This window comes from Acartia tonsa, chromosome 9 (genome assembly GCF_053477335.1).
Source record: "Acartia tonsa isolate MP-2025a chromosome 9, ASM5347733v1, whole genome shotgun sequence".
Lineage (NCBI taxonomy): Eukaryota > Metazoa > Arthropoda > Copepoda > Calanoida > Acartiidae > Acartia > Acartia tonsa.
The window spans coordinates 8,154,550-8,166,775 of NC_137268.1; the positions used below are offsets into that span (position 1 = coordinate 8,154,550).

At 35.2% G+C, this 12,226-nt stretch overlaps 1 protein-coding gene across 1 annotated transcript in view; it reads left to right on the top strand.

The window, feature by feature from the left end:
• Positions 1–12,226, top strand: part of LOC145328140 (ral GTPase-activating protein subunit alpha-2-like) — a 95,011-nt gene that overhangs the window by 63,453 nt on the left and 19,332 nt on the right. The window contains exons 27-39 of the mRNA XM_080171718.1: positions 881–1,045; positions 1,816–1,928; positions 2,714–2,804; positions 3,381–3,515; positions 4,196–4,287; positions 5,064–5,157; positions 5,941–6,081; positions 6,391–6,592; positions 7,232–7,350; positions 9,059–9,118; positions 10,711–10,794; positions 11,080–11,236; positions 11,550–11,806. Coding sequence (XP_080027844.1) covers positions 881–1,045; positions 1,816–1,928; positions 2,714–2,804; positions 3,381–3,515; positions 4,196–4,287; positions 5,064–5,157; positions 5,941–6,081; positions 6,391–6,592; positions 7,232–7,350; positions 9,059–9,118; positions 10,711–10,794; positions 11,080–11,236; positions 11,550–11,806 — 1,710 coding nt within the window. The remainder of the gene's footprint in view (positions 1–880; positions 1,046–1,815; positions 1,929–2,713; positions 2,805–3,380; positions 3,516–4,195; positions 4,288–5,063; positions 5,158–5,940; positions 6,082–6,390; positions 6,593–7,231; positions 7,351–9,058; positions 9,119–10,710; positions 10,795–11,079; positions 11,237–11,549; positions 11,807–12,226) is intronic.

The following is a 12,226-nucleotide window of genomic DNA, read 5'->3' on the forward strand; positions in this document are numbered from 1 at the left end:
CATATATCCTGGTAAGGTTTATAACTATTTTAGGAAAGGGTACCACCACTATCCCAAGAGAATTAACTCTCCAAAATAAATGTTTTTGACTTATTCATTGAAAAAAACTGTAATTGTAAGGGGGGTTCGACTTCCCCCCCAACCCAAGGGCCTCATATGCCCCTAGAGGCGTAGCCGCTGCTAGAAGATTATCCATTAATATAAAGTAGTAAAGTTTTTTATCTGAATCTCAAAATTAGGCAATTAATTATGAATAAAAAAAATCACGCAACCTTTCTTTTTAAAAAAATCAATCTTTAAAGTTAAATAATGTGAAAAGTATAAGTTTAAATGAAAAAAAGTCTTTAGTAAGTGCTATTTATTTTTGATGATAAAGATTTTGCAAAAGACGTTTTATTGCTTGTTGATCAGAAATATGTTAGAATTTGTTGTTAGGTTTTTTCTACAAATCTTTATATTAAAAGTCTAAATTTGAAAATTGTGTTTTTTTAAAGCTTATAGTATTTACATAAGTTGTTTGTATCTTTAAATAAAAAAAAATATTACAAATCAATTTTTGTTTGTTTTTTATTCAAGATTTTCATATTTTTTTCAATTTTTTTTCAGAACTTTAAATTGAAAAAAACCAAAAGACCCCGCTAAAATATTTTGTCTCCACATGGAATCATCAAGGATTTATGTATATTTTCACCCTACATAGGTCCCAGGGCTCGGCACTTACTTTTGTCTTGATTCAATTGTAGCCCACAGTGTCGGTACAGATCCTGTTACTTTTATATTAGGATACCAGGCTTAGAACATTTTGATTATCTCAAACAATGATGAAACATCAAATGAAATATTTCCGATTATAGATCTTAATCAACATTTTATTATTCAGGGTGTAAGTGTGGACAATCTAAACACACCCCCAAGTCCGCAGTACGTGCCACCCTTCACCATATTTGCTCCCTGGTGTTTCCGTGCCCTCCTCCTACCTGACACCTACCAGAGGGGCAGGATGTACGCCCTCAGGCTCCTGTGTCTTGTCACAATTAGGCCACAGGTGAGCTTTTTGCTTTTTTTAGGGAAAATCACAATTCGCTAAAAGTATCCAAAGTTACGAATAAGATATTGTTATACAACTTTGGGTACTAGTGTAATTTACTGTACCAAGTCCCCTCCCTATATATCCAGAGGGGCAGGATGTACGCCCTTAGACTTTTGTGTCTTGTCACAATTAGGCCACAGGTGAGTTCTTTCTTGCTTGAATGATAAATTGGTACAAATCAACAACCCTTTCTGTAGTGGTTGAAAAACTTGGTACACTCAACTTAATGAACCATCCAATCAAAATTCGTTAAGTTCCCCAAAGTCCCCAAAAACGGAAAAGAAAACGTTATTATAAAACTTTGAGGACTAGTGTAATAAAAAGTCCAATGTCCCCTTCCTCCCTGGTTTTTAGGCATATAGGGGATAAGACAATAGCTATTAAATTGGTATAGATCCCCAATAATGATTAACAATATCATCCCTTGTATTCATAAAATTATTGGTTGAAAGTTGTTGACACTACTAGTTTGAATCCAACCAATCACTATTCAATAAAAGTATCCACAGTTTTTGAACCAACACAAAAGATGACGTGGTTATAAAACTATGGGTACCATAGTAACTTACATTCTAATGTCCCCCGTCAAATCTAAATCATTATTGAGACAAAATGTGTTAGTTTTTATCTCATTTTGTTCAATAGAATACATATACCTACAAAAGTATGTATGGTTATTAGTAAACACAAAATTGTTGAAAAATATGTTTAAGTTAATATTGTAGGACACTCCGCTGCCTCGCACCCACCTAATCCAGTTCTACAAAGTATTGCACCAAGGCCTTTGCTGTGGAGATCCGGACACTGTACATACTCTGGTCAGGTTTACAGGCTCCAGGTATGCTCTCAAGACTTTTGTTAGCCCGTTAACAAAATTTTTAATCTTATAATTTATCATCTTAATATCCACCACGGAAAGCTTTCAATAATACGATGCGATAAATAACTATTATAATACCTTACTATTTATTTAGATTCTTCACTCTAATGTTGTCTGGGTATACAATGTTCCTGTATTATTATTTAGCAGCTGCTAGTAGTATTATTTCTATATTATATATTTAGATTCTTCTCTCTAATGTTGCCTGGGTATACAATGTTTCTGTATGATTATTTAGCAGCTGCTAGTAGTATTATTTCTATATTATATATTTAGATTCTTCTCTCTAATGTTGTCTGGGTATACAATGTTCCTGTATGATTATTTAGCAGCTGCTAGTAGTATTATTTCTATATTATATATTTAGATTCTTCTCTCTAATGTTGCCTGGGTTTACAATGTTTCTGTATGATTATTTAGCAGCTGCTAATAGTATTATTTCTATATTATTATATATTTAGATTCTTCTCTCTAATGTTGCCTGGGTATACAATGTTTCTGTATGATTATTTAGCACCTGCTAGTAGTATTATTTCAATATTATTATATATTTAGATTCTTCTCTCTAATGTTGCCTGGGTATACAATGTTCCTGTATGATTATTTAGCAGCTGCTAATAGTATTATTTCTATATTATTATATATTTAGATTCTCCTCTCTAATGTTGCCTGGGTATACACTGCTTATGTATGATTATTTAGCACCTGCTAGTAGTATTATTTCTATATTATTATATATTTAGATTCTTCTCTCTAATGTTGCCTGGGTATACAATGTTTCTGTATGATTATTTAGCAGCTGCCAACAGTGTTATTTCATCACAAGAATTCAAGGTATACATTTTATTTATGTCAAAGTAACAGGATGTCTAGTTGTCTGTATGTCTGTAGCAATGGATCTCGATAGCCGCTGCGCTGGACCGATCTGGTTCTCCTTTTCAGGGATTGTTTTTAACTATTTTGAGGTTGAGTACCCATCATCTAATGATAAATCCCCCCCTCCCCCACCAAAAATAATTTCTTTTATAGCCGTTATTAATCTCTAAATCAGTATTATTCTATACCTTAGTTATGGATATTGCCCAGTAATAAACACGTATGCCTTAAAACTAGAATATGAAGGTATTTTTTTCATTCACGTAAGAAAGTTTGGGTATAGTCCCTTTTGTGGTAACGCCTATTAAGGGGCTTTCCGTCGTATTTTCACAGTAGCTTTTCCCCTATTTCTATCCCTTGTGGGAGGCTCTAACCCTGCGGGGCAATCACCTAACCAAAAATAACCCATCAAAAGCTACTTTGAAAATACGACAAAACGCCCCTTAAGAGGCGTTGCCACGAAAGGGGCTATACCCGAAAGTTTTAATTTTCAAAATATCGTATTTATTGATTTATTGACACTACCTATTGTAGGGATTACCCCGGACTGAAGCAGTGAGCATAGTTGGGTCTCTGCTGCCTTACCCTAGTGTAGTTAGCTCTCTGCCCCTTCTCATGCCGGCTGCAGAACAGCTGTCATTGGTTTCTAGTCAAGACCTTCAAGACCAGGTATCTAGATGTCTTCTTGCTATTTACACGTCTTACTATCTATCTCGCTACATTTCATCTTATCTATTAATCTATCTTTCTAGCTATCCAAACAATTTGTCTTATTATTGTTCCTATTTTCATTCTGTCTTAATACTAATCTATATTAAATACTTGATTTCTTACTCATATTACATCTTGTCATCTGGTGAGAGTTTGAGTTCAATTCCCCATGTGGCAACTCGACTCGAAATTCTCAGTCGTAATACATTCACGCAACTTTCCATTGTTGTGTAAGAAGGGAGATTATTGAGTGGTTTGGATACTAAATAGTCAAGTAAATAATATCTGTACAACCCTATCCCAAGCTCCTCTGCAGAGAGCGTCATTCTAGTGGCTATAGAAAAGTGTCTCGTCCTACTGTCTACTTAGGTCCAAACACTAAGGAACAATGGTTACACACACACACACACATCTTGTCAATATCTAACTTACTTGATATCCCTGTTTATCAAACTTATTTACCCTACCAGATATTTATCTTCCTAAATTAATTTCCTCTTATCTAATTACAATATACTTCTCTATAATAGTCATTATCTACCTTATTCTCTTTATCTTACAACACTTGAATGTCTCCTATTTTATACAAAAAGTACATATTTAAATAAAAAAATTTACTAATTAGACAAATATTTTAGGTCATCAGTGTGTTGTTAAAGGCAGGAAAGAAGGAGCCCAACGGGCTGGCCCGCTGTATAGCTCTCTCCTCTTTGGGCACTTTTGTTTACAGGTCAGATTTTTTACAATGTAAAATGTGGAGAGTCCACCCACCCACTTTCAATTCTAGTTTTGAAAGGAAAAAGGAAACAAATTTAGGGGGGTACATTTATTTAAGGATGTTGAATGTTGATACCCTCCCCCTAAATAGATATAAACCTTTCCAGGCCCTATGAGAAGCTAGACTGTAAAGCAAAACCATATCGGTTCAGTGGTTAGCAAGATCCTTCAGGACAGACAGACAGACACTCAGATACTGATACTTTTATATAAGGATTGAAAATCTTCTGTTGATGATAATACCTTTAATTACAGGGAGGGTGGACATTTGATTGTTAACTAAACTATTCCCTAAAGTTTTCGGCGTTATCCTCTTAGAAATTTTTTTTTCAATTTTGAAAATTTGAGACTACGACTACGCTCCCTAGAGGCCTAATCTCAAAACCAATTTTTTTAAATTAAATTCTTTTTAAATGTCAAAAAAAAATTGGCGGCGGAAGGGGGATGACCCCCCCCCCCAAAACCTATTTTTATTTTAGTATTAAAAAAAATAATTTAATTTTTTTTTGGGGGGGTGTAATTTTTTTCTTGGGGCTATTTTACTTGGGAGGGTGGTGGTACCCTCCCCCAAAATAGTTATAAACCTTCCCGGGACCTATGAGAAGCTACCCTGTACCCGATCGGTTCAGCGGTTAGCGAGATCCTTCGGTACAGACACACAAACACATAGACAAACACACCTCCTGTTACTTTATTATAAGGATTTTTCACAAAAATTTTCTTTTTTAGGGAGTTAGTACACCAGACGTACCATCCCAAGTTGAAAGACGCCATCATTGTCTTGTTGGCTGCACTCAAGTTCAATAATAAGGCCGTCGCTCAGGTAAAATATATTCCAGTATGGCTTCCAAACCGATTAATATCCGATGGATCAGAACCGATTCTCAGCAATACGGAAAAATTATGTCTAGCATCGTATTATATCCAGTTTTCTACGAATATAAAAATGTACAATCATAAGATTAAAACCAGTTTTTTTAGCACGTGCCTTCGGCATCTCGGGGCTAAAAAATCTGGTTTAATCTTATAATCGTACATCTTATATTCGCGGTAAGCTGTCTATAATACGATGCGAAAAATAACTTTTAAGTTTGAAAAAGGAGAGGATTTGGGGGAATATATTAGATATCTCGTAAACAAGATGTATTGTCTTTTCTAAGAAATCTAATAGTGCATGGGTATGTAATAATAGGTATTTTTTTTTAAATCACCTCAAACTTTTTTTCTGTAATACATCAAAAACTCTACATACTGTAAACATATTTGTAATCTAATTTATTATGAATTAAATAAATACAAATAACATCCTGTTAAGTGTCTTGAAAACTGCCCTCTTTGGTTAGACGGCGCTTCATAAGCAAAAGTTATGATAATTTTATTAAGTAACGCCTTTTTTAGTGCTAAGGCAATCTTCCTGAGATCGACTTTATGTCTTCTGCAGGTTTAACACCAACAGATATGTTTTTAATTTTTCTTTGTTTGTTTTATATTTACAATTATTGCAAAATAAAGGTCCCTCCATACTTAGGTACTAAAAACAATTTGAAGATTTATTTAGAAAATATTTTATTATAAAAAAAAGTGTTTTAAACCTACCCTTTTTTAGGTTGCCAGTGACATGCTATTGTTGATATCCGAGCAAGTTGACCGGGTACTCTCCTACCACCAGGATCTACCTAAACGTATTGTTGAGGTCCTCTCCAGGTCGCTGGCGGCCCTCCTACCCAAACCTGAAACAGCAAACCAGGTAATATTAATCAGGGATCTAAAGGGATAAGACACTGGATGTATATCCTCAATGTTATTCTGAAGATTACAATTAGTGGCTGAAACGTATGGACACTCAATTTAAAATTAAAAGTATGGACATTACATATATTTCAATCCAATTTATCATCTATAGTTTTTGATGACAACGAATAAGATAACGTGATTATAAAATTTTGGGGACTAGAATAATTTACAGTTCAATATACCCTCCTTTCTGGTAAAATACGAAAAATCATATGACACAAATCTAAATTGTTTTAGGTATAATGTTTGTAAATATTTGTAGATTTCCAAAGAAGACCGCCGTCTCTTGCTGAGCCTGCTAAGCTGCCTCGGGGAGTGGTGCATGAAACTACCCATCCCGGCCCTTATCCAGCCCCAGGAGGACTCAAAGTCCCTGTTGAACCACGTGTTCGAGGCCCTGCTGTCAGGGCTGAGGTCCCCGAGCAGTAATATGTCAACACCGACTAGTGTGCCCACGTCGCCAGGTTAGATAAAGATAGAAAGGGACAAATAGATAGATAGATAAATAGACAGATAGACAGAAAGGGACAAATAGATAGATAGATAGATAGATATATATATAGATAGACAGATAGGGACAAATAGATAGATAGACAAAAAGGCACAGACAGATAGATAGACAGAAAGGCACAGACAGATAGATAGATAGACAGGAAGGGACAGACAGATAGATAGATAGACAGGAAGGGACAGATAGAAAGATTGGCGGAAAGGGGATAGATAGATAGATAGATTGACAGATTTTTGTGTAGACGTATAATACAGAAAGTAACAGATAGATAAAAAAGCAGAAAGTGTTAAAGGGATAGATAAATATACAGAAAGAGTTTGATAGGTAGATAGACAGAAATTTAAAAAAAATGTCTATAAAAACAAATGGACAATCAGGTAGATGGATAGACAGAAAGATAGTGATTGATAAAGAGATGGACAGATAGATAGATAGGAACAGATATATAAATAGGAACAGATAGATAGATAGGGATAGATAGTAGGATAAGAATAGATAGATAGATGGGGATAGATAGTAAGATAAAAATAGATATAAAAGGATAGACAGAAATACGCCAGTATAAATTATTTTAACAATTATACTAATTAAGGACATTCAACTCCTGGTGGTTCCTCCGGTTACGTGGAGGGATTTGATCCTGACATCCATATTGACAATCTCAAGGGAGAACAACCTTGGAACTCCAGTGTCACTGCTTCCCCCATGAAGGTAATGGATATAGAATATACGTGGATATATGACAGGGGTAAAATTGTTGCCATCTTATGTTGCTAACATGGACATTCTTTATTGGTCAGTTCGTTTATCCAGTAAGATGGGAGGGTATGGATCGTTAGTTTAGCCAACTACAAGTTTTATTTTATTAGAGTACATGATAATCTGGTGTAAAAACCAAGTAATAATAAATCCATTATGAAGGTAATAGTTCACCTGGGTTATTTCCAGATATCTTAATGCATAAGACAGATAAATTGGTAAACATCCCCAAGGATGATAAACAAAATAACTCCTACTGTAGATTAAAAGTTGAACACTACCACTTTAACCAACCATTTGAAATTTTATTAAAATTTTTAGAATCAACAAATGATGATGATTGTAGCCACGTTCTCTCTTGTATCAGGTTGTCATCAAGTCTCGTTATTGAGTTGTAGGAATGAAGCCACTTCTTTAGGCTTATTCCATAGATCTGTGGGGGTAAATGTTGTAGGATTGTTGGGGCAGTTGAAGAGGTGGGTTACGTCATGTGGAGAGTTATTGCCGAGGGGGCAGGTATTAGGTATGGTTCTGTTTCTGTAGTCATTTAAATTTCTGCTAAATCCAGACCGAAGTCTGGATAATTCTGTACGGACTTTTCTTGGCAGACTTTCTTCCTCTGTATTTAAAGGTGGTGCTTTCCGTTCAGAACTCTATTATCAGCATAATTGGCGATGGTTCTGTTTATTGCTGTAGTATGTAGTTGTTTTAATCCAGCTTTGTGGCTAGGTTTATCAATGACGGGAAGGCATTGTTGAATGTCGTTTTTGTAGTGAAGGATGGTTTTCTTCATATTTCTTGGTGGTGGTGGTCTGTCAAGATGTTTTTGTCCAGGGTGGCCAGGTAGATGGTTGGTGAGCAAGAATTGTTTAGTCAGAAGCATAGCATGGGGTTGAACGGGTAGAACCTTGGTCTCGTGGTGGATGTGGTCTAAACTTGCAATTTTTAGGCATCCAGTGGCAATTTTTAGGGCTTGGTTTTGAATTGTTTGCAGTTTATTCCAAAGATGGGGAGAAATTATGGGTGCCCAAATTTGGCAGCCATATTCTAAGACACTTCTGCATATTGATTTGTAGGTGTTGATTATTGTCTTTTTATCACAGCCCCAGTTGGTGCCGGCTAAGCATTTTAAAATGTTTATTTTTTTCTTAGCATTATCAATTGCATTTTGAAAATGGATGCCGAGAAGAAGCCTACACGCGGTGCATCTGTCAGTCCCACAAGATTGCAAAGTTCTTCGTCCACTCCACACTCTCTCAACATATCAGAATCAACAAATAGGATAAAGTGGTTTTAAAACTTTGGGTACCAGTGTAATTTACAGTGACAATGTTTCCTCCCTAGATAAGCAAAAACATTATGAAACATGCTTTAAATTTCTACTATTAATCTTTTTACCAGACAATCCATGAAAGCATAAACATTTCGGGTAGATATAGTCACTTTTGTGACAAACAACGCCTCTTAATGGGCGTTTCGTCATATTTTCACAGTAGCTTTTAATAGGTTATTTTATAGATAGTTGGGTTAGGTGATTGCCCCGCAGAGTTAGAGCCTCCCGGAGGGGCTAGAAATATGTGCAAACCGTTTGTGAAAAAAAGTTGAAACGCTCCTTAAGAGACGTTGCCATGAAAGGGACTATAATTTCTTTTATTTTCAGTTGAAGTCAAGATCTGGTTCGCGTGAACTTTTAGACGACGTATCTCTACCTCTTTTACAGGTAATGTAACTTTGAAGGATAAAATATGTTTACTATAATTTATGAATATGTTAAGTTATGCTATGTTATGTTTAAAGATCCGTAGAGCAAGATTCCCGTATGTGCAATTATAGAAAATAATATAAATATTATAGTTGGTTCGTATATTTTTTGTTCAACAGCTTTTATTCATTTATCGTTCTAATTTACCCACGGCCTAATAAAATAAAGAGTTTCAATTAGTAGGAAGAAGAATTCTTAAATTTTAAAAGTAAGTGCCTGTTTTACCAATTACAATTACCTTACATAAAATTTTTTATAAGAATAACATGAAGAAAGGGTGTTGTAAATCTATGTCATTTCTATTAGTTATCCTGCATTTCATTTAAAAATCCCTAAGAAATCTTGTTTAGTCACTTTTGAATCTTGTATCAATGTATACCTAGCCCTACACGAATTTTGCTGGCTTTTAACGGGGGTCTACCATATTTCAGGGGTGTATATTATGCACAAGATTTTTTTGTCCCCTGCAACAAATCTTTTTATTTCCCCCCCCCCCCCCCCCTAGTTTTTTCTCACCAAGTAGGGGGGAAAATGGAAAAATATTTTAAGAACTCTATATTTTATTTATTTTATCCCTCCTACCACACATTTTTTTAGTTTTTTTTTACCAAGGGGGGGGGGGGGGGGAATGGAAAAAATGTTTTTAGTTTTTTTAATTTTTACATTTTTCTTCCCTCCAACTACTTATTTTTTATTCCCCCCCCCCCCCCTGAGCAGGGGATCCCATGTAGAATATACACCCCTGCCATATTTTTTAAAAATTATTTCCTTTGATCAATCCCTGTTTTCTTGAAACCAAAAGTAGCATGAAATGCAATTATTATTGAATGAATGGATTGGTTCTGCGAAGCTGCGCACCAATTATAGCATGTACTTCAACAAGTCAACACAAATATTTGTGGACAAACTATGCATGCATGCTTTCCCTGCATTTATATGCAATGTACAGGGCCTCATTTTCAAATAATAAATGTTTAAGTATAGATGTATATTTAAACCTTGACAACTATCTGCTAGCAAGTTGATGTCTACTCTTTTGTAGCGACTTGGCTGTTTTCATATTTCCGATGCTATTGACTTATATTCAAAGACCCAACTACTTTATTATAATAAATGATTTATTTAAATGATTTTTACCTAGATATTTTATGATTTGAATCAAATAGAAATACAGAGAAATTTATATAAGTTAAAATTAAAACAGAGTCTAAAAAACTTTCTGAATATCTGTCCCAAGCTTTAATAAAAAAATTTATTAAGTTGAATATACTTTTCATACCTAAAGACAATCGATTATATGTTTATGGTTTCAACTGGTAAGTATTATGATATCTAATGGAAATTATTAGTTGAATATTTTAGTTAAGTTTAGCCATACCTGATGAAAATAATAAGTAGTCGAGTAATTAACAATAGTACCTGCGCCCCTATTATTTTGAGGCAGTAAAATAGCGTAAAACCATTTTAAGGTATATATGGAGCTCACCTAGATTTTAAAAATCAATTGACTCTGTAGTTAGCGAGATCTTTAACGACAAATTAAATTTTAGGATGAAGGACCCGGCAGCGTGGTACAACTAGCTGCAAGGACGCTTCTTTCACATCTTGTCAACCACCTAAATCATTTCCCACAGGTAAACTATAACAAACATACTTAAAAGACCAGATTTATAGCTTCCCTGAAATGCAAATTAAATCATTTATTTTTTTAAGTAGGTATCCAATTTCTAGTATCTAAATTTTTTCTAGACCACAAACGAACTTTTTGCTTGTGTTGAGCTGGTTTTAGTAGCTATACAAAAGTCTATCCATGACGACTAAGGTCCAAACCCTAAGAAACTATAGCTAATCAATCAATCAATCAGTTTTCATGAAATTAATCTTGTTATATTTTATACCTAATGTCATATTATATTTAGGCTGTTGGTGCCAGCAGCCTGTCCAGCCAGGTATCTGAACACGATGACGTGCCAGGTCTGCTGAATGGTGACCTCAACCTCGACACCTTCATGTCACCCAACATCCAGATGTTTATTTTGAATAATACAACTCTTCTATCTTTGGTTGAAATTCCAGGTAGGATTAATGTGATGACTTTGAAGTGACTTTATTCTATGACTAGTGGCCGCGCCACAAGAGGCCTCTAGGGGCACTTTTGTGGAGTAAAATCCCTCCCCATTTTCAAATTTGGTTTAAGAAATAAAAAGTAAAAAAAATTGGTGTGGATCAATTTTCATTAGGAGCGATTTTTCTTGGGATTATGGTGGTACTCTCTTGCAAAATAGTTATAAACCTTCCCATGACCTATGAGAAGCTTCATTGTAAAGGAAATATTAATTTAATGTCTTTGTCCTATCCCTGTTTAATTGGCGCCATAATTTTTGTCCAGGACTGGAGGATGATTACGAGATGTCCGGGTTCACAACTGCTCAAACCCAAGTCAGAATCCTGCTGCGCGACATCTCGGGAAAATTTGTGTGGGACACCTCGGTTCTTTACACCCCCGCTCAAGTTAGGGTGCCGCCCCCCAGCTGGGAGGGCGTCACCTCGGGGGGCAGCTACGCCCCCTATCAGGCGCCGAATGTTCTATCACCACCCCGGCATACAAAACGGCATCGGCATCCTGAAGAGTTGCCTACGTTTGAGGTTGGTTTATTTTCATCAGATTTTTTTGTAACAAAGCTACTCTATACTTTAATTTATCTGCCATTTAAGATAGACTGAGCTTGATCTTTAAATCGTTTATAGGTGATTTAAACCGGGGCGATTCATTCAGCGCACCATAAAATTATTAAATACCAATCTTTAAATCGAATTTGCATGGGCGATTTGGCGCGCCCAGTGGCGCGGGACCGGCGCGGCAATGCCACTCACCGAGTGGCATTGCCGAACCAAATCGGGGTGATTTATTTAATAAATAAATATTTTATTTTAATTTAATTAGGTACTTAATATTTTATTGCAAAACTATCGTGAAAACATTTTTATAGTTATTTTTAAAATAAATTATATATTAATGTTTTATATAAAATACCATACTAACACGGCATTTTATATAAAATACCT